This window comes from Brachyhypopomus gauderio, chromosome 2 (assembly GCF_052324685.1).
Source record: "Brachyhypopomus gauderio isolate BG-103 chromosome 2, BGAUD_0.2, whole genome shotgun sequence".
NCBI lineage: Eukaryota > Metazoa > Chordata > Actinopteri > Gymnotiformes > Hypopomidae > Brachyhypopomus > Brachyhypopomus gauderio.
Genome location: NC_135212.1, coordinates 35,746,318 through 35,773,402, shown reverse-complemented (window position 1 = coordinate 35,773,402; position 27,085 = coordinate 35,746,318). Strand labels below are relative to the sequence as shown.

General features: G+C 42.8%; 1 protein-coding gene across 3 annotated transcripts; it reads left to right on the top strand.

The window, feature by feature from the left end:
- The first annotated feature begins 216 nt into the window (after positions 1 to 216).
- On the top strand, positions 217 to 27,085 carry LOC143501414 (neprilysin-like). 3 transcript variants are annotated; one of them, XM_076994993.1, is made up of 25 exons: positions 217 to 701; positions 2,324 to 2,415; positions 4,800 to 4,949; positions 5,148 to 5,312; positions 7,155 to 7,190; positions 7,674 to 7,835; positions 13,470 to 13,559; positions 13,784 to 13,879; positions 13,978 to 14,096; positions 14,506 to 14,571; positions 15,718 to 15,852; positions 16,697 to 16,798; positions 17,131 to 17,267; positions 17,376 to 17,469; positions 17,799 to 17,927; positions 19,753 to 19,851; positions 20,203 to 20,280; positions 21,941 to 22,044; positions 22,326 to 22,384; positions 22,475 to 22,594; positions 22,993 to 23,126; positions 24,052 to 24,117; positions 24,670 to 24,765; positions 24,915 to 24,991; positions 25,247 to 27,085. In XM_076994993.1, exons 4-25 carry the CDS (start codon positions 5,186 to 5,188, stop codon positions 25,344 to 25,346), a joined length of 2,226 nt encoding a protein of 741 aa, XP_076851108.1. In that variant the 5' UTR covers positions 217 to 701; positions 2,324 to 2,415; positions 4,800 to 4,949; positions 5,148 to 5,185; the 3' UTR covers positions 25,347 to 27,085. The 3 variants fall into 3 exon arrangements, with proteins under 3 accessions (XP_076851108.1, XP_076851115.1, XP_076851105.1); XM_076995000.1 differs by lacking the exon at positions 2,324 to 2,415; XM_076994990.1 differs by lacking the exons at positions 2,324 to 2,415; positions 4,800 to 4,949.

Here is a 27,085-nt window from a genome sequence, read left to right as displayed (position 1 = left end):
CTATTATAAAGAAAAATACTACTTAATTGTAATTTTAAATTATGTAAATGCAAACTCATATATGTATAAAATTTTTAAGCTAACGTAGTACTGTGCGGATTTGTTAGATGAACCCAAGAAAACCCTGTAGTATCGGTCGTATCAGTGCTTAACCATAGTTTTAGCTCAGATCCTGTTTTGTATAGGCCTACTCGCAATACTCGCCAAACGTGCTCGCTGCCGCTGAGTAGAGGCTCATGTTTGTGCGCTCTTTAATGGCTACAGCGTCGACGCAGCGCTGCTTTCGTTTGGAATATCACTTCTAAACACCGCCTTTTGGGGGAGGCAACGTTAGACACCGCGACAACTTAAGTACTTCCCTGCAGAGACACATTTGCTCATTTTGTAGAAGAATTCTAGTTTATTATAACTGGCATTTATTTATATATATTGCCTATGTAGCCTCAGGCAAGTCTGATTCTGGATATCCTTGTGCGAGATCTTCTCGCGCCGTTAACAGGTAGCGGAGAACACTGACATCACTGAACCATTTGTTCCCGACCCACGGGAACCAACGATAGGAACACTTGTGCGGTCGTCGATCACCAAGCTTCAGTAGCACGCTCTCCGGAAGGTTGTCTCTTTCTCGCGGATTTGATGGATGTTTGATCGGTTGGTGATGCCCATTTATATCATCGACCGCAAATTTCCAGAGACACCTGGTAAGTCCCTCATGCGTGTCGCGTATATCTGTCACAGCGGTGGGCTGATCAGAGGGATTTTTACATGCACCGGTTGCCAGCGCAGCGGTAAAGTTGCGGTGTATTCTGATTTTGGTAAGGAACTGACGCGAATACTCCGCCTGCAGTTTGCTCGTTCATCCCCGTTGCTCCATGGACATGCTCTGAAACTAATCTCATATTGCTAGATAACTCTTAGAGATGTCTTCATTTCTACGCATTTAGGGGTGTATCATACTTATCAGTGGATGCAATATTAGAATCCACTATAGTGAAATTAATATAGCTCGAGCTCTAATAAATGTGCTTTGCTTGGATGCTTTCTTCTGGTTTGTGATGTTGATAGTAAGGATGCTGAACCGAGTTTATGGTCTCGTGGTCTTTGGTCACTGTGGACAGCAAGAGAAACACATAACATTTGATCAGATTTTGGCTGTGGTCTCGTCATGAGTTCTTCAGGTGTACCCTAACACTTGAAGTGTGTGTGTGTGTGTGTGTGTGTGTGTGTGTGTGATGAATGAGTAAAAGAGTTCTGAGTGAAGGGTGTTACAGTGGTGCGCAGCATCTTATGTGTTTGTGATGTCACTGGATGCACAACTTTGTTTCCTGCACGTCTGAGTCCAGAGAATATTCTTATCATGGTTTTAGTAGGTACTACAAGGCTCTAACTCCACCAAGGTCATGTCGCCCTGTACAAGAATGTTGGCCAAATGATGTAAATGCAACTTTGGTCATCTTGATGTTCTGTCACAGACAGCCAGAGCATATGATGTTTTTTGCGAAATAGTAGGAGACAAGGAACTTGGTGAAGTCAGTGGGAGAGACGTGAGACATTCTCCAACGACACCTGGTGCATGTGGCAAATGCTGCCGCCACAACTCACTGCTCAACCTGTCACATAGGATCAGGTGGAGAAGAGTTGGAGGTCTCTCTCTCTCTCTCTCTCTCTCTCTCTCTCTCTCAGCCTCCCACTCTCTCTCTCACCCCCTCACACGCTCTCTCACCCCTCACTCTCCCTCTCTCTCAACCCCTCATCCTCTCTCACCCCCCACTTTCTCTCTCACCCCCTCACACTCTCTCTCCCCCTAACATTCTCTCTCTCACTCCCCCTCACCTCAGCCCTCTCTCACATTCACCCTCTTTCTCTCCCTCTCTCTCACTCCCTTTCTAATGACCAACATTTGTCAAAGTGGCTAATATAACTCTTAATATTTAAGAAGAGATACAACTATTGTAAAACTGAAAAATACATACATGTGATTATATAAATGTGGAGTGATGCACACAACTAAATAAATATATGTACAAGGTATTAGTTAGATTGCTTTCTCTAAGGGTATGGCAGTTCTAAATATATTTTGATGGTATTTTAACAAATGCAAAATATATTTCCTAAGCACATGTAATATATCTTCATTTCATACAATTACTGTCTTCAATAGAACATTTTAAATGTGTAAGAAATCTGGTCTGAGATATGTATGCTACATCAGCACAGAACGCGCTACCCTGTTTCAGAACACATGCAAAGCACAAGGGCTTCTTTCTCTGTCTCTCTGTGTGCTGACATGATTGAGACCAATCATTTACTATTTGTCTTCCAGGAATACTAGTGTGTCCTAGCACAGTGAGCAGATATTGACTAGACTGCTGACTGACTGTGTCCTGCTGACTAACAGGATCACAATGTGATGTGGTAAGAGGGGAAACAAGTCCTGATATTTTCACACTTACACTGACACTTGGCACGAGTTCAGGGTGCAGACCTCAGCGTTGTGAGGGGATCAGACCTCAGCATTGTGAGGGGATCAGACCTCAACGTTGTCAGGGGTTCAGACCTCAATGTTGTCAAGGAAATAAATAAAGAAACAAAAGACTGACAGTATCTGTTTGACTGGTTTTAAAAATGTTAAGTCCATCCCACAATTATTTTACAATGTTCCAATTGGCTGAAATATCCTTCTGTATCTGTCTTAACCCCTCCCCTTTGCCCCGCCCATTTGAGTGGCAAGGCTGCACAACTGCTGTTGTGTCCAGGGCCCTCCTGACATGCCCGGCCAACACACACCACATGTCATCACACCAGCCAGTGTGTCCACACTCACACAGCATGAGGGCGGCCAGATTGTCTCGAGGTCTCAGCCAGGTTCTGACCGGTAGGCCAATGGGCTTCAGAGAGGTGTGTCCTTATGATTCACAGGGCTGTCCCAAAAACCTTTTAGGGGGAGATTGCATAGAATTTGGGATAGTGTAGGTCTATGTAGTATGTAGTATGGTGTGTTTGATGTCTTCAAACACACCATACTGAAAACCTTTATCTCATAACTTTTACCATAAAATATAAACTTTAAAAGCTTAACATGAAATAATTTGTTGTAAGTGTATTGTATTGTTCATCTATATAAATAGATCTCACCTGAAAATGAAGAATGTGCTCAAAAGTAAAAAAAGTAAAGGAAGACATAATGAAAAAATACTGTAAACAAACAAATAATTAAAAATATAATATGGACTATTATTTAGAATTAAAAGCAATGGAACCTGCTCATAACATTTAACGACCTCTACAGTAAACATACAGCAACGTTATCTGCCTTTTGAGCGGCAAAAATATATAGTCCTGAGTCTGACCTGAAAACAGCAACCAAAACAGAGAGAGAATGTTTAGTTAGGCCAAAAGTGATCAGAGTCTGGGTTTGTAATGGCACGTGTAAGAGCATGTGGAAGTGGGGGAGATGTGCCCGTGTTCAGTGGGTTGACCTGGGGCAGGACTGGGGCAGGACTGGGGTGGGCTCCTGTCCACCTGAATCCAGCAAAGAAATTTTTTCTTCACATGGTAATGACCAATTACAGTACCATGTGGCCCGCAACAGGCAGACAGACTAACAGAGCCTTCTATGGCAATACAGATAGTTCTAATGTTAAGTACATTTCTTTGCCAAACCCACCTGCTTTACACAAACAAACAAATAGCAAAAGCAAACAAATTGTTTTCCCAACAAGTAAATCATGTTTACAGTTTCAGTCAAAGCAATATAAAGTTTTGAACATTTCACGTTCTGTTTAGAGCAATAAAAGGCACTGGATGCCATGAACAGTGTTGCATGTCATGTGCTAATGCATCGTACCAACTGCCTCTCTGTACAGATTATTTGTGTAGCATTCTGTTCATGTGTGTAATGTTACAGGGACACTCTATTGCACAAGTATGTACACCCAGAATAATATCTTAATATGAACACCCATACCACCACACTCAAACAACCTTGTGGGGAACCAGATGCTGGTTGCTCACTTTCACACTGAGCTTTGAGGAGGATTAAGAGTGAAGGATTATGGATTTTTCATATTTTACATTTTCACAGGAAGTGATGGGCATCCACAAGAAAGCGTTCATCAGGAGAATCATGTGTGTTCATCATATGTGCACACATACATGAATATGCATACATACATTTATGCATACACATGCATGTGTGCGGGTGTCTCACACATACATACACCTCCTGCTCATCACCTTGCTGATATATAATCACACGTGAATCTTGTCATTCTGCCTAGATACTCTTTGACTTAAAACTTCCACTTCTTAAATACACAACATTCTTTAAGGCATTCATTATTTAGAAGGCTTTAGAATTTGAATTACAGCACCAAAAACATGTATGTAGATATGTGTTTATGTATATAATCTGGGCTTGCTGACTAGAACCATACACAACTAGACTAGAACCACAGCAGCCAGTATCAAATGACTTGTAGAACTTGTAGAAAAGATGCTGTTCAGTTTGTTTAACCCAAAGAGAAAATGATGGTGTGTGTGTGTGTGTGTGTGTGTGTGTGAGTGTGTGTTTGTGTGTGTTGGGGGGGGGGGGGTGTCTCCTGTTCACTCCTTTAAAGGGAGACTTTAAGAGACTTTGTCCCCAGGCTAGGGTCCTGTCATCTCAGCTAGAACACAGCAAGACAGACCCATCTGTGGGGTCAGGTCACTAGTGGAGCTTGTAACTGTGTGTGTGTGTGTTTGTGTGTATGTGTGTGTGTGTGTGTGTGCATGCATTCGCGCATGCACACACGTCATAGAGGGATCAAGGATTAATTGCCTGTCAAGATAAACTTAACAGCTTGAAGCACGATCTCTTCAGACTCCTCATTTGTCCGAAGGCTGGAAAACAGAAGCACTTGCTTGAGAGAGACACACCACAGCTTTAAGGGCAGATTACTTTACAGGAGGTATGCTCCTTCTACGAGCTCTACTCAGGACAAACTCTCCTGCAGTGGCTTTTTGCTTTTGAGATTTCCTCTCTCAGCACTTCACTGTTTACCACTTTCTGCTCTTTCTCTCTCTTTCTCTTTCTCTCTCATTCTCAATCTCACTCTTGTGCCCATCTGTCTCTTCTTCCCCCTCTTCTTGTCCTCTGTGTGGTTCAGGTGAGTTGCTGCAGGCTGCCCCAGAAGGACAGTGCGCCATGGCTGACAACAATGCCCAGAGAAAGAAATCTGGCTGGACGTCACTGGAGATCGGCCTGCTGACTATCGTATCCTTGCTCTTCATCGTCATTGTGGCTCTCATCATCCTCTTTGCCACGCAGAGTGGTGAGTGATTGGGGGGCCCATTGACAGCCTGTAGCAGTTTTCTCTTTTCTGCTTTTTCTGTCCCATGCCTGCAAAGATTTCAAGGCAACTTTTCTGGGATTACGGGTAGCTCGCATTCCAAGGAAGGGCCAAATCCTTAGGAGTAATGGGGAATTTTCTGTCCTGTGTTATTATCTGCTGCATTTAAAAAAATGTGCAAAGACAGCCAGTAGTGTGAGTGGCATAGGAACGGAGGAAGGTGCAAAGGTCTGGGTCTTGAAGCAAATCTAGGTGGCTCACAGCGACATGCACGGACTTGACATGCCTGGTTACCTGTAAGAGGTCCGACCAGAGAGAACCACGGCGTGGTGTATGTTCACCATGGGGCAGATGATCAGAGGGTGTGTGGGTGGGGTTAAGTCTATGAGAACATGGATGACTGGGTGAGTGGGTGTGGTTAGGACTCTCAGAACATGAATGACTGGGTGAATGGACAGGGTCAGGACTCTCAGAACATGAATGACTGGGTGAGTGGGCAGGGTCAGGACTCTCAGAACATGAATGACTGGGTGAATGGACAGGGTCAGGACTCTCAGAACATGAATGACTGGGTGAGTGGGCAGGGTCAGGACTCTCAGAACATGAATGACTGGGTGAGTGGGCAGGGTCAGGACTCTCAGAACATGAATGACTGGGTGAATGGACAGGGTCAGGACTCTCAGAACATGAATGACTGGGTGAGTGGGCAGGGTTAGGACTCTCAAAAAATGAATGTCTGGGTTTGAGCAGAAGTGCTTCTGTAAAGACGATGACCTTGGTTTCAGGGAGGCTGTGGCCTAGCCTCAGATACTAATAGCAGGATGGGTATGACACTTTAGGGCTAGTCTAAATTATATGGAACCAGAGTGGTAGGAAAGGGCTTTAGAAGTGAAAGATCAGCAGAGTGTTTAGGCTGTGAAGCAGCTTGCTGGCTATGTAGGAGCCTGCACTGTAAGAGCCTGCACTGTAAGAGCCTGCACTGTAGGAGCCTGCCCTGTAGGATATTGCACTGTAGGATGACTCTACTAACATCCAGTACAAGAATATGTACAGGAGCCAATGCTTCTGTATATGGAAACTTAATTATAAACTTTGAATAGTCACAAAATTCACCTTAGAATGTGTTTGCATTTTGAATGATTATTAATTATTTATCATTTACATATTATTAATGTGCATGAGGTAAAAAGGATTTTTGGGATTTGCTTTTTTTAGGTGCTCATTTGCATTTCACTTCATTTGACAATTATCTGACTCATTCTAGGTAGTTTGTTGCTGTATCGTAGTGAATCTAGATCTAACCAGGCCATCAATGCAAATATACAAATCTGTTCTTAATTTAAAAGCCTGACTAAATAAAGGTTCCCTAAATACACTGAATTTCAAGACAGTTCTCAGCTGTCTCTCAGAAAGTGAGGCCTGTGTTGAAACTATTAGTTAACTGGGTAAATGCAGAGACAGAACAGTGACAATGTCCTCACGTGATCCTCTACAATTCACAATTTCACATCTGAAGGAAGGATTGGGGGTGGGGAGGGAGATGGACTGGGGGTATGGGAGGGTCAGAGTGTCACAGTGGTAGGTAGGTACTGAGCTCTGGAGACTGCCAGTGTCTTGGTTTGGTAATGAGCATTGATTGAACCAAGTCCCTCATGTTAGAAATTAACTTCCCCAATTCTGGAAATGTGCCAATATGCCTTTCACATGGCCACTCTAGTCCATGTTCATATTACACTGGCCACTCTAGTCCATGTTCATATTACATTGCTAATAGTGTTCAAGAACATCACCTCCTCAGCAGTTTTGTGTTCTGGCTTGTTGTAGATGGAGTTTGTACTACGGCTGACTGCACCCGGTCAGGTAAGCCTATTCTGCACACATCTACATACCTTCATGCACACACTCTGCACACTGAGGCTAATTTTCTCAAGAAGTCAGACAACGTATATGAGAGACTTTGGAATAAGAGTTAAGGCTGAGCAGGCATGTTTAAATGGTCATGCACCCCCAGGTTCCTGGAGGAATAACACTCTCTCCAAGAGTCACACCTGCTAATTCACAAACATCAGATCACTGTGTGCATGTTACCATATCCAATGATTTGGAGAAAGCAAATTTGTAATAATCTCAAGGGATTAGGCATAGCATATTGATTAGACTTTGAACAGTTTAAAATAAGAGGAATCCATACATTAAACGCTAAAGGAACTGTGCATTATCTGCTTTAAGCGACCTGATTTCAACTCATCTGTCACAAGCAGGGGAAATATTGTACACTGTTTATTACTGGAGCCAGGGTTGCAGTCTCAGAACTGTACCTTAAACCTCTCCACACTGCTCTAGCGTCCCGTCTCATTGAGAACATGGACCCTGCGGCGGACCCCTGTGAGAACTTCTACCAGTACGCATGTGGAGGCTGGCTCAAGAGAAACATCATCCCTGAGACCAGTTCACGCTACAGTACCTTCGACATCCTCCGGGACGAGCTGGAGGTCGTGCTCAAAGGTACACGCCTCTGTGTCCAGGAAAGCTCCACCCCCAGAGACACTAGCATGCCTAACACCAAATGGAAGTCTTAGATATGCACTGCAATGTTTTGTGACATCTGGTCCAAGTTCATTTTGGAACTGAGGAGATACACATTTTAATTTGTCTGTGAAACTGTAGATGCTATCTTGAGGTCGGAAGGAAAGCAAAATGATTTGCATACTGGGAACAAAAGTAAACATGAACTGGTATTGATTAAAACCTTTGCGTGGGTTTAATCTAGGTTAAACTGTATCTCTGCACTCTTATTATTCTTTTGATTCTTTATTTCTGTATCAGATGAACTATTTGGTATTTATAGGCATCTTGTAACTGCAGTGGATTTATTATTATTTTTTGGTTTGCACAGTTGGTTTGCAATGGTGGAAGTGCTGGTAGTAGTGGTAGAGATGATGATGGTGGAGGTGCTGGTAGTGGTGGTAGAGATGATGATAGTGGAGGTGCTGGTAGTGGTGGTAGATATGATGATAGTGGAGGTGCTGGTAGTGGTGGTAGAGATGATAATGGTGGAGGTGCTGGTAGTGGTGGTAGAGATGATGATGGTGGAGGTGCTGGTAGTGGTGGTAGAGATGATAATGGTGGATGTGCTGGTAGTGGTAGAGATGATAATGGTGGATGTGCTGGTAGTGTTAGAGATGATAATGGTGGAGGTGCTGGTTGTGGTGGTAGAGATGATAATGGTGGATGTGCTGGTAGTGGTGGTAGAGATGATGATGGTGGAGGTGCTGGTAGTGGTGGTAGATATGATGATAGTGGAGGTGCTGGTAGTGGTGGTAGATATGATGATAGTGGAGGTGGTGGTAGTGGTGGTAGATATGATGATGGTGGAGGTGCTGGTAGTGGTGGTAGATATGATGATGGTGGAGGTGCTGGTAGTGGTGGTAGATATGATGATGGTGGAGGTGCTGGTAGTGGTAGTAGAGATGATGATGGTGGAGGTGCTGGTAGTGGTGGTAGATATGATGACGGTGGAGGTGCTGGTAGTGGTAGTAGAGATGATAATGGTGGAGGTGCTGGTAGTGGTGGTAGATATGATGATGGTGGAGGTGCTGGTAGTGGTAGTAGAGATGATGATGGTGGAGGTGCTGGTAGTGGTGGTAGATATGATGATAGTGGAGGTGCTGGTAGTGGTAGTAGAGATGATGATGGTGGAGGTGCTGGTAGTAGAGATAGAGATGATAATGGTGGAGGTGCTGGTAGTGGTGGTAGATATGATAATGGTGGAGGTGCTGGTAGTGGTAGAGATGATGATGGTGGAGGTGCTGGTAGTGGTGGTAGAGATGATAATGGTGGAGGTGCTGGTAGTGGTGGTAGAGATGATAATGGTGGAGGTGCTGGTAGTGGTGGTAGAGATGATAATGGTGGATGTGCTGGTTGTGGTGGTAGGGATGATAATGGTGGAAGTGCTGGTAGTAGTGATAGAGATGATAATGGTGGAGGAGCTGGTAGTGGTGGTAGAGATGATGGTGGAGGTGCTGGTAGTAGTGATAGAGATGATAATGGTGGAGGAGCTGGTAGTAGTGGTAGAGATGATAATGGTGGAGGTGCTGGTAGTAGTGATAGAGATGATAATGGTGGAGGTGCTGGTAGTAGTGATAGAGATGATAATGGTGGAGGAGCTGGTAGTGGTGGTAGAGATGATGGTGGAGGTGCTGGTAGTAGTGATAGAGATGATAATGGTGGAGGAGCTGGTAGTGGTGGTAGAGATGATGGTGGAGGTGCTGGTTGTGGTGGTAGGGATGATAATGGTGGAAGTGCTGGTAGTGGTAGAGATGATGATGGTGGAGGTGCTGCTGGTGGGTTGGACAGTGTGGGCTGAGTGGAGCTCAAAGCAGTACTGACTGCAATTGGCCATGAGATGGGAGGAAATGACAAGATATTATGGTTGCACATTCTAATGTCCAACAACACAACCAGAACTAATTGTACTGGCTCGTTTGGTCACATGTCTCTAGCACTACCACTGAGCTCCATAGGAATCCATAATGTCTGATGAATCCATAATATTCATTTTCTTTCCTTCCCTACCCTCCCTCTCTCTACTTCTACTTTCTGTCAATATATATCTCTCATATCTTTCAGACACTAATGATATGTTGCAGTCAGAAATATCTTCTAATCTGGTGGGTTAACAATCTGGCCTGATTAAAATAACATTGGCAAAAGTGAAGTTGTAATTAAATTAATGAGACGTTTGGCAACTAAACTCAAGTTAATCCTTCAATTTCAGTGCCACCACTATGGTCCATATCTGCTAATCGCTGGCATGTCACAGCAATAAAAAGCAAGTGTGGAATGAAAATAATTACTTGGGGCTGGCAATTAACTGAAGGATCACCAGTTCCCCACGGAAACAAGGGATGTGATGCCAAGGCTCCTTGTTAGCATTTCCAGCACACTGACCTTTTGAGGAATTAAACACAAAGTTGATGTGAAAATAAGTGCATTTTAGAGGCTCAATTAGAAGTCTGGATGCCATTCGGATCTGAGCAGTCAGTGTGCTTTCTGCTCCTCTCTGGCACCTGTCAGCATGTGTTCGGGGTTACTAGCATGACTTTGGGTTGCAGGTGGAGGACCCTACCATGCCTTCCTTTTACGAGATTCTGAAGAGAGTCAGGCAGTTCCTTTGAAGCGATGATCGTAGCATGAGCGAAAACAGTGTGTACAGGTGTGTCTATAGCAGGTATCACCAAATGGCGGACTGCGGTCTGGATCCGGACCCGAACGCCGTCCTGTCCGGACCCAATCACATTCCTGATTAACTGGATACGGACCCAAATGCCAAAAAAATTTTAACGGGAGACTATATTTTAAACCGGAGAATTTATTTTCAGACCAGTGTTACGTTCACCACCCATTTGAGTGTTACGTTCCCCCCCCGCTCAACAACTTTCGTTCGCCACCCCCCCCCGCTCAACAACTTTCGTTCGCCACCGCGGACCCGGACCTAAGGTCTGAGCTATCTGCCAAAAATGGACCGCGGAAAGATTTAATTGATTACCCCTGGTCTATAGGATCACACAAGTCTCATGGGATGCAGGTGTTCTGATAGGAGGTGGTGAAATGTGATTGAAATGTCATTGTAACATGACAGTGCCCATTTGCCAGTGTAGGAGTTGGACCTCTGTTTATGTCAGATAACCCTGTCCACTGTTCATAAAAATGTCTTATCTGTAACTGTCAAAACATTGTTTTATTAGGCTCTGCTACCATAATCATGCTGATATTTGTTGTTACATTTGTTATGAGCTGTGTATGCTGACATGTGTCCAGGTGGACCACTCAACCGACATTTTCGTTGCATACTTTATGATTGAGGAGTTCCAGAGGTTGTGGGGGTGGGTTTGACTGGAAAGGGGACACTAAGGATGTTTCAGTTGTTTCCCAGTTGTTTCTCAGATGTGGAATATGGTGCAATAATTTTAACAATTGATTATCAGCATTTTAATGTGTCTACCATGATGTCTGTGAGCAGTTCCAGAATACAGCACCAATGAGAACAGGATGTGTACAGAAAACAAACAAACAAACAAAGTAGGTACATTTTTATCCCGAGACACAGAAGAAGAGAATGTGTGAGGAAGATCAGTTCCTGCTTTTTTAGTGGATGTACAGATCCCCAGATTTTCAAGTGGTTACCCAGTCAAGAGAGCACACTGAACTACCATTTCACCTTTGACATAGGTGGTCTCCTGCATTCCGCATACTCAAACATGGCCTCTGAGCTGTACCCTCAGCTCCACGGAGGACAACAGAATGTCAGTGAGGCACTCGGCCCTCCCTTCCACGCTTCATGTCACAGAAAGAAATTGCCACAGTTGGAGACGGCATCATCACTCAATGTCCAATGTCCAGAGAACAATGTCCAATCTGCTTACCCAGATTACTGGGAAATTACTCCTACAGTGAGGACATCACAGGACCAACTCCCAAAAGTTTCTGTGACATGTTTCTGTGCTTACCCAGAATTAAATCGTATCCAGAACTCGGTCGTATCCTGAACTCGGTCGTATCCAGAACTCGGTCGTACTCAGTTACAGTGGGGGCGATATGTGACGGAGCCTCTTCCTGTGGGTGACATGAGGGCACCATTCCCAATGCTGCAGAATGAGGAGGAGTTGGAGCTACAGAAAGCACAGCTGTTCAGAGCTAGTGTGTGTGCATGTATGTGTGTATGTTCATGTGTTGTGACAACAGAAGATCAAAAGCAATTCTAGCATTCCCAGATGACCAATACTGAATGTTTCATTGTCCTTTCAGTCTGAATGAAACAAATCATTTCATAAAGTGCATACTTTAGTGTACACTAGCTTTAGTAGCTCAACTATCTGACTGAGAAAAATGTGCAGCCTACAGCAAACGCCCCCGCCCCCCACAAGAATAACCCTACAATTGCCTGTAATTTAAGGCCACATGTTTTTATACGTTTTATGTGCTGACAGCCCAAGCACACATTTATGACTGATGTCTATGGACCAGATCCTTGGACAGGAATTAAACCTATACTGCCTGTGTGAAAACGACTGCTGTAATAATGTGTTAATCGATGGGTTAGGCGTTGTGTTAGTTGATGGGTTTGTGATACCACCCTTGATGTACCAAGTGTTGGTGAGCTCCTTGTCTGGTTGAGCAGTACCTTTTTCTTGAGTCTTGAGTATTGAGTTTTGGTCATAAAATCAAAAATGCATAAAATCAATACATAATAATAAATTACAAATTGGACCTGCCATATATATCGTGAGGATACTAAGCCTGTACTCTAGACATTTTGTCTCTAACAAGACAAGTCATTTGAGATGAAAGAGGAAGAGAAGGAGAAAGAGAGTGATCATTTTGAAGCTGTAGGCGGTCCCAACATGAATACTCTAGGGAGTCTCTAATCTCTTCGCACACACGTGATCTTTGCCCTTTCTCAGGAAACATTCAAATGAAAGCTCTAATTAAAACCAAATCAGACCTTAAACACTGCCAACAGTGCCGTAATAGGTAGAACCTCCAGGCAAGTGCTGCTGTTGAAGACATTCATTATTTACTGTTTACAAAACACAAGTCAGAAGATCTGTAATCATCTGTGATTTGTAGTATTATAATGGTGATGGGAGTTGAATGGTGATTTCAATTGGATGATCAATCTATGATAATCTGATTTTCAGGTATCCCCAACTGTGAGGTTGAATGTGGTAATGTGGTGAGGTAACCCTTGGAAATGTGGGTGGTGAGCAGGAAGCACTGGGGATATTTAGGCTGTGGATTAAATGACTTGGGACTTCATTTGCACTAAGGAACCTTTGTTTCCGCAAAACTTTTTTCCTCAAGCTGCTCTTGGCACCTCTGCAACATGTCTCTTACTGATAAGGCCTTCTATTCCAATCACACTCTTTGTTTTCCCCCACATGCAAACTCAGTCAAGACTACATGAGGTTCCTGTGGAAATTGTCCTCTGCCATTCAGATTAGGCTTAAAATTGTATCTCTGGTAAAAACCAACTTCCCAGGAATCTAAAGAGAAACTGTCAAAAGTTGGTAAAGAGTAATTCCTATACTTGACTCTTTGAGCTAGCATTCTGAATCCTTATGTCTTTTATGCCTGCAGGTGTACTGGAGAGAGAAGATAGTGAGAGCACAACTGCTAGCAACTCATTATCCAAAGCCAAGACCCTCTACAGGTCTTGCACCAATGAAAGTGAGTCCAGCACTTATAGGACACTAGTCCTAACTTACGGTTCAGTTCTGTCACTAGGTTGTTTGGATAACAGTATTACCACACCCACAGAGAGTAAACTGTGAGAGTAAAAACTGCTGGCAGAATTCTAACATTTATAAACATAAGCTATGATCTGTTCTTTAGTGTCCAGGGCTTGTTGTGAGGAGTGAGTGTTCTTGGATTATTCTACATTGTGCTCACAGGTCTCATTGAACAGAGAGGAGGGATGCCTTTAATCAGCATGCTGCCAGACATCTTTGATTGGCCCATGGCAACAGACAACTGGGACACCCAATTTGGTATTTGACTGTGTTATGGTATACGTGCTGTGCATAAAACCCAACGAATGAAGCAGAATTAAGCCTAAACCCTTATTTACAACATGTCCTCTCCACAGGAACAAATTGGAAGGCAGAAGATGCCATTGCCAAACTGAATGAGAAATATGGGAAGCAAGTCTTAATCAGCTTTTTTATTGGTACAGATGACAGAGACTCCAATTCCCATATCATTCATGTAGGTGTACACCTGCAATCAAATGTTCTCTTCATCTCATAACAGCCTCTCTCTCTCTCTCTCTCTCTCTCTCTCTCTCTCTCTCTCTCTCTCTCTTTGTTTCAAAGTCACTCAACTACTTTCAGAGCTCTCATTTTCAGAACAACCAGTATTACTCAGTTCATATTGACATATGAGCCAAAGACAGGCATTCATAAAAACTTGTAAAATCTTAAAATCTTCACCAATAAGTAGCTTCTTTGTTTATGGAGCTTGGGAGAGATTATACGAGACTTCTCTATTTTAATCAGTTACTGATACTGTTTTGTGTTTTTTTTTTTTTTTGGGGGGGGGGGGGGTGCAGTATGGATGCATTGGGTTACCTGTTGAGAATGAGCCATTTGTGTTTTGGTCTGATTCTTTCTGCCAGTTTGACCAGACGAGCCTTGGCCTGCCCTCCCGAGACAGCTATGCTTGCACTGGACCGTACCAGGAGGTAAGAGTCGCCCATTCTGTGATGGCACAGGTGTGTCAAATCCCCACAAACATCTTTGTATTTGCTTCCTTTTCTAAAATAAGCAGAGCCACATTCTAAGTGCATACATTAAGTAGATTCAGTTGCAGCAATGTGAGGTTATGCGCTCCAGTCTCCATGCCTCAGTCAAATGGCTGTTGAGCGCAGTGTGTGATCCAGCACCGACTTTAGAGTGCAAATCCAAGTCGTGTGTGTCTTCCCTATAGCTGAACCCTAGATAATATTCACACCAAACAAGCACAATGCAGGTAGATGATCGGTCTGGGCAGGGGAACCATGTGTTACCCAACAGCTACAGCTGCTGATTAGGCATTGTACTAACAGGTAGAAGGTGCTGTGGGTAAAGAATACAGAGATCCCTTTTTTTAGTTTTAGTGATTGCTTGAACCAAGTAGACAAAAGGATTTCAGTTGGTATATTTCTGCCTTCTTTTCCAGACAAAAATCTACAAATGTTGGTCAAGCATTAGTTCTGTCTTCATCCACCCTGGCACTTCGGGCCCAACCGAATTCTGTTAATGATGCTTCACTTGTTTTTGCTCTTCTTTCCTGTACTGGGGCTTTCTTTGCGTGTCAAGACCCTGAGAACAGCTGTTGTTGGGCGGAATCTGATTGTGATTCAGCTCAGGCAGTCTACCGTGCCTGCTCTGTGCCTGCAGTGTGTTACAGATCCAACAGCTAATTGGAAACAACGCAGGCTGGAAATGAGACACATGCTGTAGCCCCATCCCACTGGACACCCCACAGGAGATGAAAGGAATGGACTTCCTGTCCTCTGTTTCCTCTGCCTATTTCAGCCAATCAGGATGCATGAATATTCATATACAGGCAGAATCATTTCATGGGAGACAGACAGAAGGAGAATAGAGCGGGGGAGGGGGAGGGGGGTGGATTAATCCAATTAGCTGGTATAATGCTTCACAGGAAGTCCAGAATGCTTCCTAAATAACCAATGGAGGTACACCTCAGGAGGGCAGATATTAGTTCATAATTTAAAAGCATATCCACTATTGTGAACACACAGTCTCTTTCTATTTCATACACCCACACACAGATACTCTGTACAGCGTGAGCAGCGTGTCACAGACGTTTCTGTGTTTGTTCACAGGCCTGTGTCACGTATGAGAACTTCATGGTTGACCTTGCTTCGTTGGTCCGACAAGACAGAGGCCTGACGGTGAATGCCACCAGCATCAGGGAGGAAGTGGCTCGGGTAATGCAGCTGGAAAAGGATCTCGCCAATGTAAGCACCATTACGACCGCTCGACTTTAAAGAGGTTCACGTCTTCTAGATACTTGGTGCAATATTAGAATCACATGGTATCACGATCAAGGGCTGAGTGCTGTGTGTTCTCCACAATAATTTCCTCTTGATCTTTAGAACAAAACAGGGTGGACTGTTTTACAGTGATGAACCACATTTTGTAAACATCCTCGAGAACTCCATATTAACCAAACACAAATAATTTAGCTGAACGAGGGAATGAGGTTGGTTTGGAGCAGAAAGCGTGAGGTGCGTTTATTGGGCCCAGGACCTGCCGTGTCAATGTACTGAGGTAATCGCCCAAGGCTCCATATCAGATTGCTGTGTTAGAAATCAAACATGTTTTTCTGCTATGTATGCAAGAACTGCTGTTTATTAGGCTAGCACTGAACTCTCTGGACATTTACAGTGTGTGTACAACAGAGGTCTCGTAAACCTGTGGGATGTTGGAACTGGAGAGACAACTCACTGTCAGCTAGGTGCTCTGAGTTCACTTCCCCACTGCTGCCCGAGCCCTCCGTGGACTAACCCTGCTGAACTCTAGCAAGCTTCCATAGAGCTCTAATGGGGCTAAACCAGGTTTAAATTCCATTTATCAAGGCTCTAGCCATGTTTAATTCAGCTAAATAGACATGGTGTGTACGGGTCACCACATCACAAAACAATATAACTGGCAGAAGTGCAAAGTGAACATTTTATGTGGAAATATTTCTCAAGGAATAAGCTGGAGACAAACTGAAAATCCCGGAGTACTTTTTCATTGTCATCCACTGCACACATTCTCTACAATCCTACAGCCTGCTGCTTGCTTTTGTCCACACAGGTGACAGACACGCCTGAAGACAGAAACAACCCTGTGCTGCTCTACAACAAGATGCCCCTGGAGACACTCAACACCAACTACTCCCTGGAGTTCCAGGCCTCCGTAAGACATGTGTACCTTTCGTGTGAACATCAGTCTTTATTGATTTTTAATGCAAAAGGATCACACTAAGTATTGTGGCAAATCCCTTAAACCAGAGGCCTGGCAGTCAGCAAGTAAGGCATACTGAATTTGCTGACAGTATGTGAACGTGGTGTAAATTAGAAGTATAAAGGCAAGATTCAGTATTAAGAGTACAGACATCAAATGATGTCCATCAAATATATGTGAAAGATATCCATCTATGTTCCCAATCTAATCCAATTTCCACCAATCCTTCAGATACTTAATTTCACTTCCTAGGTTATTAATAATGATACTTTCTTTCTGTTTAGGTGTTCAACTGGACCCTCTTCACTAATAAGATCATGGAAACAGTCAAAATTCCCATTACAGACAGTGAGCAGGTGATTGTTTATGCCCCCAACTACTTCAGGAGACTCAACCCTGTCCTGGGCAGATACACAAAGAGGTGACTTACCTTTACGCCATTTTCAGACATAACAGGGATCAATGCAATAACACTCAACTCTTACTACTCTTGGAGAAGCTATTGAACTTTGTGTGTGTGTGTGTGTAGAGACATCCAGAACTACATGGTGTGGCGTTTTTCCATGAATATGGTCGTCGGATTGAGTAGGCAATACAGAGACACCAGGAAAGCCTTTAGAAAAGTTAGTATTTCTCCTCTTATCTTTCACTGATAATGGAGTGGAATTAACAGAAGCATTATAAAATGATCTGACTGACTTAATTTGCCTGTCTTCAGTCCTTTATCTCATCATTCCAGCACATCTCCTCTTCTGTCCTCTTTTTTCCCAACCTACTCTCAACCTCCTCTCCTTCTCTTCTCCTCCCTCTCCTCTTCTCCCTGTTTCTTCTCTTTCTTGTGTGGTGTTCTCTTCTCCTCCTTGTGTGGAGTTCTCTCTTCTCCTGTCTATTCCTTCCTCTTCTCCCTGACCTTCTCTCCTCTCCACCCTCATGCTGTCGTCCTCTTTCTCAGGCCATCTTTGGTACCACCTCAGAGGCTGCAGTATGGAGGCAGTGTGCCATCTATGTCAACAACAACATGGAGAACGCTGTAGGAAGGCTGTACGTGGACGAGGCTTTCGCTGGAGACAGCAAGGACATGGTGAGGCCTGGTAACGTATGTATTGCGTTTGTGCACATACAAAGCTGTGTAATGCCCCCTCCTGGCAGCAGAGTGCCTTCAGCTCTGAGTAAGCTGTATACACTCACTGTTGCCTGAGAATGTTTAAGAGGTTCCCGAGTGTGTGTTTGTGTTACCCACACAGCCATGAGTGGACCCATGCTTGTCTGTTAGCTACAGGATCAGTGGAGCAGGTTGTGGGTCAGCACCACCTGTCAGAGAGCTAAGCCCTCAACACCCCATTAATCACTGGCCCCTTCAAGACCCAAGCCTGATGCAATGGGCTTGTGTCTATAAGCATCGGCTGTTTTTACACTCTTATATTAATTAACAACTCCACATAATTTCCTTGGGTTTTACATGTGTGAAAATGCATGTACCTGTAAACGTTACTGCTACATTCTGGTTACTCATCACTGCTGAATCATGAAGTAGTGCTGTTAATCGTTTGCTAAGGTTTTGGCTACAGCTAGAAATGTATTTCCAGTGTACTGGTAGCTTTCTAACAAGACAGTTTTTACAAGACATAGTTATGTGCTTGGCACATGTTGAACATCATGGCTGACACAAGTTTTCACTTTATCATATTCAATGCACTTTAAGTCACAGGGAGAGACATTTCTTATTCACCATACAGTATACTGTGCATTATACCAAAATCTTGTTGCTGTTTATTTTACTGAATGCCATTTTACTTAATTGTGTCTGGTAGTTGTTTATATTCTCCTCATTGTGTGTGTGTGGGTGCATGTGTTTGAGTACACTTATACTGTAAAAGTGTGTGAATGAGCGCTTGTGTTGACTCTGTTAGATGACCTCTTCTTCTGCCCCACCTCAACACACACACACACACACACACACACACACACCGCTCTTCCCTTCTATCTTCAGTCACATGGATATCATTGCAGATACACGCATGCCTCCATTAAAGTGAACTCTGCACAATCTGAACCACTGCCAGTAGGTTTATGAAATTGAAAAAGAGACATCCAGAGAGCCCAGTGAAAACAAGCCCATGATATTGTACACCATTATCACCATTATCAGTGACTGAGGGAGCGCTCAGCGGCCAATGTCAGTTCAGGCATGCAGAGCTATTTTAGGACTGATGTATGCATGCGGCCTGCGGTCTCTCTCGCAATGGTGACAAAGGACACTGTGTACTTAACAGCATGTCAGGGTAATTCCTAACATTTACCCTGATAGCTTATCCTCTCTGATAGCTAACTGAGGGAAAGAGGCTTACTTTTCTTTAAACCTTCTAATAATCTCCTCTCTATGCAGTCTTGGGAGCTTTCTGCTTTCCATTTCAACCAGTAGCTAAGTGTAAAGCCATATTAGATTTTTTTGAAGAATATTAACTAAACACTGTGACAGGGATATAGACTCTACCCAACATTGTTACAGATGGGCTGAAAGATTTTAAAGCATCACTTCTGCACTGATCTTTATGAACAGCAAGTGACTTTTTTCACATCCTCCAAGTCTATAATCTTATAATGTAGCATGAGAAACGTTTTTAGCTCCTGACTTATGTAGTCTGTGCCAGGAATGAACTCCATTGTGTTCAGCAAACTAAAACAAGCTATTACCTGCTGAGCTTCAGTTGTGGTTAAAACGGTTGTTGGTATGAGTCAATCTTCTCCAGAATCCATATTCCAGGGAGACCAAGGAACCTCGCTAGTCTGAGCATGCTCTTTGTGTAGGCTGATCACACAGAGAGTAGACAGTGCTTCACCATTTCATCCAGATAATGCACAAAACCTAAACATGTGACTAATGAATTGATTTCTAATTGGCTCAGATGGATGAGATGATTGCCAGTATCAGAGAAGTGTTTGTCAGTAACCTTCGTGACCTCACCTGGATGGATGCGGATACTAGGACCGCTGCAGAAGACAAGGTGAGGCTCATGTCGGATGTTATGTGGATATCTTGGCACAATTGCAAGCTGAGTGCACGCCTGCAAAGGGAAATATAACCAAGTAACCTCATCCAGGCGATTCTAATCTCTGTTAGTAAATTAAGCACATTTCTTCTGCCACTCTTAAATACTGCTTCACAGATAAAAGCTTTTTGTGTAAACTATTCTGTGTAGATAAGGATCAAAGCTGTCGCTGTATCATGGCTGCTGACTTCAAGGCTGATAAAAGCATTAGTGTGTTTCATCAGCAGGACCCTCAATATCTCGTTACAGAGTGCCCTTTTCATTAACGAGTCCACAGCTCACAGTTCTGGCCCTTCCATGTTTCAGGCCCTGGCCATCCGTGAGAGGATTGGATTCTCAGAAAACATCATGAACAACACGTACCTGGACGAGGAGCACAAGGAAGTGAGCTGTGATCTCTGCTATTACGACAGGAAACAGATGATGCTAATGGATTCAAACTATTACCTGCTTTTGAAAATTCTCAAACTCAACATGTTATTGGAGATTTCCTGTAGTTTTGCAGATCAAGTAGACTGTAATAAGTTTGTTGCTATGCACCATTTGTGACTGCTATCCTCCAACACAGAACCCCCGTGGGATGGATATTTACTGATAATTGTAGGTGGTTGATAGCACTCCACCCACCTATGACATGTAATGGATGAATAAACTTGAACTTGCTTCACACACAACCATTGCACTACCATATCAGTGTTAATGGTGAGAATGATCCTCCATCCAGTGGCGGTACAGTATGTTCAGTGGTGGTACAGTGGTCAGTGTCTTCACAATGATTAATGAGAAATAGGGTGAGTGTAACAGTAGGCAGCTGTTTAAGCAGGCAGCATTCTAACTGACATCCATCCTCATAAGGCAGATTATTGAGCTGTAGTTAGAGAGTAATTGTGACGTTGGATGTGTCGGCAAGGACGAGGCACGGAGTCCTATTACCGTCGGCACGAACGTTACTTTATTACATACAACAAGGGCGCAGATAGCGCACGTGGAACATAAACACTTACGCATTCAAACGACTCATTCAAAGTGACAAAGACAAGTACGGGACATTAAATAGACAAACCATATAAGCCCCGACAAACCACTCCACACCCTCTATGCGGCCAGCTGGAAGCATTCCGCACTCGCCTCCGTTTCGGTCTCGTGAACTTGATGCAGCAGACTCGCACAAACGGGGTCCTGCTGCATCTCTACAACTATTACGGGGGTGTCGCAACGATGTGCAGGGGAAGAGGCGTGATGGTGCTTGCTTCCTCTCTTCCCCTTCTTAGTGTGGGACGCATAGCCTGGCATGTTTTGGTCGGCTCGTCTTTCTGTGACGTTGGATGCGTCGGCAAGGACGAGGCACGGAGTCCTATTACCGTCGGCATGAACGTTACTTTATTGCATACAACAAGGGCGCAGATAGCGCACGTGGAACATAAACACTTACACATTCAAACGACTCTGACAAAGACGAGCACGGGACACTGTGTGAACGCACATTAAATAGACAAACCACATAAGCCCAGAGTGATGACGAGACGAGCCACAGGTGAGACCAATGAACACATTCAGACATATTCACACCCACGAAGATCCACAGACGCAGACGACTAGACGCAGACGACATAAACATACGCCCAAAGGGGAGGGGTCAGGGGCTGCATCGTGACAGTAATTTCATCACAGCTTGTTCTTCCGCAGGGTATGCAATTATATGCCATTGGGCGGCCCGCTTGCATAAGTCCGTGTTTATAGTTCAAATATAGTTCTATAGTTATAGTTATAGCTTGATTAAATAGGTGAGTCTTAAGTCTAGATTTAAAGATTGGAACTGTGTCAGAATCTTGAATTGGAGCTGGAAGACTATGCAGGAGAAATCCTGCATTTTGGAAGCGCAAAGAAGGCAAGATGGGTTATAGTATGCAATGAGTTCACTCAGATATTGGGGAGCAAGACCATTTAATGCCAGTGTAATGCCAACAGAGTAAGACAAATATTATCTAATTTTCTAGCTTCCACAGAAGTGTTTTTGAGCAAATGTTGCTTTTGTCATTTTCAGCTGAGCTACAGTTCTGAGGAATACTTTGAAAACATACTGAAGAATCTGGAATTTGGTCAAAAGAAGCGATTGAAGAGGCTGAGGGTGAAAGTTAACAAAGAAGAGTAAGACACTCCTCACCTTCTTGGAATGGATTTATCTGCAGCAGATTAACTAAGAACGATTCCCCACTGACAGTGTAATTTAGTCCCAGACTAGATGTAATTTTCTTCTGAAATAATGGGCCATTATTTTTCCATTTGGACAAATTACATTAAAAATAGAAAGCCATTCTCTAAGTGTAGTAACTGCTATAAAAAACCTTTAATGATGAAGAACTCTCATGAAACATTAACATGTGGCTATTAATGCATCTATTAACTTTTGGTGTGTCATTTAACCCTAGGTGGATCTCTGGTGCTGCTGTGGTCAATGCGTTCTATTCACCCAGTAGAAATCAAATAGGTAACAAAACTCTGACCCTGAAGAGAATACTTTTGGTAATTGGTGTGGTGTTTTAGTGCGACTGACCCTTGCTGGTCTGTGCTCTCTCAGTGTTTCCTGCTGGGATACTCCAGCCCCCGTTCTTTGATAAAGGGCAGCCCCAGTCCCTCAACTATGGTGGAATCGGCATGGTGATTGGCCATGAGATCACCCATGGTTTTGACGACAATGGTGAGGAATTGGCACCTATCTGTGCACACCTTACAGCCCTGCTGTACTGTACTGTAGCTAGAAGAACCGAGCTACAGCCTTGTTCTACTGTACTGTAGCTAGAGGAAATGAGCTATAGCCCTGCTGTACTGTAGCTAGAGGAACTGAGTTACAGCTGGAGGAACTGAGTGACAGGCTTCATTTCATTTGAAATATAAGATATACAGAAAAACTCTCCAATGTTGAATTAACATCCAGTCTTTAAAGTTTAGCCAGACTTGCTGTGGAAAATATCAAAGCAGGAATGTGTCTTGATGCAGGCCCTAACAGGCTGTACCTGCACAATGACATTTTTGACATGTTCAGAAATAGCTTTTACTGTAGCAAGGCATTACTCTGAAGTGCTTGTTCACTCACAGGGCGTAACTTTGACAAAGATGGAGACCTGAAGGACTGGTGGACGTCATCATCAACAAAAAAGTTCCAGGAGCTCTCGAAATGCATTGTGGATCAGTATAGCAACTTCTCTTGGGACCTGGTGAATGGACAGCATGTACGTTTAGACATGAACTGGTCTGACCTGAGTATCCCTCTTCACCCTGTTCAGTATTTGGCCAAATTGTTGTAAAGTAGGCATGGCATTTGATCCATTGGGTTTTTCTCAGTGGGATCATCAAACATGCTGACAAATAAATTTCCTATAGGCTATATTTTCAGCATTTTTGGCTCAAAAGCCCTTGTTGACATTGCCTTCATACCATGGTCGGTGTGTTTTTACTGTGATATCTTAACACCAGGGAGCTGCAAACAAGTTGATATTGAAAGTGTCAGCTCTAAATATCTTTGGGAACAATTAATATAAAAAAGCTCCAATTAACCAATGGCAGCACAGGTTCATGACTGCCTACTGTGCAACTATGTGTGGCACATACACACAGAGCCGGAGTGGCTAATCGGGAGATTTGGGAGGATTCCCGATGGGCCGGCTCATGTCAGTCTAGTTTTGGCCGATTGGGATGGAAAAATAATTTTGGGCCGGATTTGCGCATGAAACTCCCGGGCTGAAAAAGTGGCCCACTCCGGCCATGCATACACATGACATGGTGATATGGTTATTCACAAATCTGTTGATGCTGTGCTACATATTCTACTTTTAACAAATACATATAGAGATAGAGAGAGAGAGATAAAATGTGCCTGGGCAACATGGCTTCGTCTTCTTGTAGACAGGTTTGCAGTCCTTGTTACCACGGCAGCTGTCTTTATTTGTGTCTGTGTCTCTCCATCATTCGTACTTAGCTGCTAACAGCACTGATTCCTGTCACGTCGTTCTCAAATCACTTTTCCTGGAACGTTGTAATAATTTTTTTAGATGAAGAAAGCACTAAATTACTGTGTGCTTTTCAGTCTCTTTCTTGTTCATCCATTTTCTTTATTTCTTTTCATTTCATTTTTTTCTCTTCTTTTTGTATGGCCAGTTGAATGGGAACAAAACCCTTGGTGAGAATATTGCAGATAACGGGGGAATTCGCCAGTCCTATCAAGTAAGTCCAGGACATCGTAGCCTTCGTTTTGTCAGCATCGTGCTGACCTGCTCTTTCTATCAGAGAAAATTGCCTCAGAAACATTACAGAGACTTGTAATGTACTTTTCTCTTATAGTCTTTTTCTTTTCTTTTTCTTATAACAATTATTCTATGAAAGACATGGATCCAGGCCCATCCAAGGTTTACAGCTATCAGAACAGAGACTAGTTTGAAGGGTGCTGAATTTTGGCAATATTTTGGTGGTAATCACTGATATGGTGCCATTTCAAGCTGGCCTTCTTCATTTGTTCTGCCTTTGTTGGTGTTGATATTTGTGACTGTGTCACACTGGATAAAAGGAGACTTTAGCACTGACTGAAGAAGGCTGCTTTGATTACTCTTGTTTTTAACCCATTCCTGTTGTCAGGGTGCAGCAGCGACCAAGCAGGCCTTAACAGTGGTGTGAAGCACATGGCTAGTTGAGACAGACCAACCAGAACTTAGAGATTTGGACTGAGAGCAAAACTGTTGCTGTCGATGAGTCATCTCACAGAGCTGTTTCTGTTTGAAGGCATACCAGAACTACGTCAAGAAGAACGGAAAGGAACCTCCTTTACCTGGACTTAACCTTAACCATGAACAACTCTTTTTCCTAAATTTTGCTCAAGTGAGAATTTTATCCATTATCTTACTAATGCCACCCTAAAGCAACTGTATACTTAACATATCCAGTATTTAAGTATGTCATATTCAAAGATTAACAGAGACATATGGTAGTTGACCTTCATAGCCAATAACACATGCTTCACCCTCCAGGTTTGGTGTGGAACACACAGGCCTGAACATGCTGTTAACTCAATCAAAACGGATGACCATAGTCCAGGGAAGTTCAGGTATGACCACCTTCTGAGAAACTTTTTTTCTGTCTTTTGAACACTGAATTGACACAAGTCTGCTTCTGCTCTAATGCATTTGCTATTGATCTTCAGGTTGTGCAGTGATTAATAATAATAATAATAATAATAATAATAATAATAATAATAATAATAATAGCAATAACAAGAACAGTAATAATAATAATGATAATAATAGTAATAATAATCATAATAATAATATATAATAACAGCTGCTTTTAATCCTACATGCAGAGTTCTTGGATCCTTGCAGAATTTTCCAGAGTTTGCCAAAGCTTTCCAGTGCAACGCAAATGACTATATGGTGCCTAAAAAGACTTGCCAGGTCTGGTGATCAAGCCCCAGAGGAAATGAGGGGGGTGTGAAACCCTGAGGCCCAGGGGCTCGGTGGTCCTTTCCCTTTTGATTGTATGACTGCCTTTGTCCCAGGTGGGGAACATGTGATGGGCTCCACAGGGTAGATAACACTCAAACACTCAATTCACCAGTGCACTTCAAACATACACAGATCTAGGGGTGCAGTCCTTAAATCACTCGGTCAGATCAGATCGGTTGATTCTAGTCAACAAACTCATCACATAACCCATGAATCTGTTCATGTAATGTTGATGTTCTGCAAAACCTACAGGCAATTTTAAAGTATTGTTAGATTTAAGTCTGTTCATCTAAAGATTAAATCAAACTCTGAATCTGGAATATCAGTAACATTCAATATATATTTACGTATGGAAACTCTAATTATATCTGATTAGCTAATTAGTATTTTACATTAATTCCCACAAATTGTGTGCCTAGACAAAGATGAGGACAACAATGAACAAGTTCAGAGTAAATTTAGTACAGTACCTTTAGATGCACATGTCCTTCAGTAGCCTAATAATGTATAAAGATTTAAAGTAACTGAAATCTCAAATTAGTATTTTCTATTACGACTCTTCATCTGTGATTATGGTTTGTAATGCATTGAAATTTACATGGATAATGATCCAGGAAAACAGTGTAAATATCCAAATTCTTAGGCAATCACAACTAGAATCACAACTAGAATACTGTGTTAGAAGACCTGCAGATTTGCAGATGTACCAGTACCATTGACTTGATACAGTCACATTAAACATGCTTGGTGATTCATGGTACAGGATATGACATTTGATTCAGAATTGTATTTAAAGAGGGAAGGAAATGTATTTTATGCCAAGGTGTACACGCACAGTGTGTGTGTTTGTGTGAGGAAGTGAGATGTGTTTTTGAGGTCTTTGGTAGCCTTGATGTATGTAGGTATATGTACGACACATTCTTTTACCTACTGACCATCAATGAGAGAATGACTTAAGGTAAACTAGTGCTTTCTCCACAATAATCTACATTATACAGAAAAGTACAAACTTTGGTGGACCTGTTCAGCTTAATCAATGTAAACAGCTACCATTTATGCCAAAGAAGTTAACTGTGACCTTGTGGGATTTCAAATAATCTGAAATACTATTTTCCCAAATATTGGTCCCAAACAATTCCGTTTTCTTTAGTTGCAATTTCACATGCAATTACAGATACAGCCAAACATAGTATAAAGTGACTTATATTTTTTAAGAAAATCAGTATATATGGCTTTGAGATACACATTGTGATCATGTACGGTTAACTCATTTATGTCAATTTTGAGTTGTACAAGATGTATAACTCATTTTTGAGTTGTACAAGATGTATATTTTCTTCTTTTTCTATACTGCTATTTGGATCCTGTTAAAGGAAAGCTATGAATCTTTATCACTGGATTTCTGACTGAAGCGTTTTTTTTGTGCTGAGAAGGAAGTACACTCCCAAGGCTACTGTTTTTCTGTTCGTTCATTTCCTGTATGTCTTGAGGCTTTCGTATTGGTCTGTGCATTTTGTTTCTATCGTTTCTAGTCACTGCCCTTCAGCCTTTCAAACACTTGAGTACTGCTCTGAAGAAATCCATCTCAGCTTGTACACACACAGACAGATATACCTCAGATGCCTGTATTTAGATACTTTGTAATAAACATCTTCAAGAAGAGAAATTCGTTTTAATAATAAATTGTCGATGCTAAA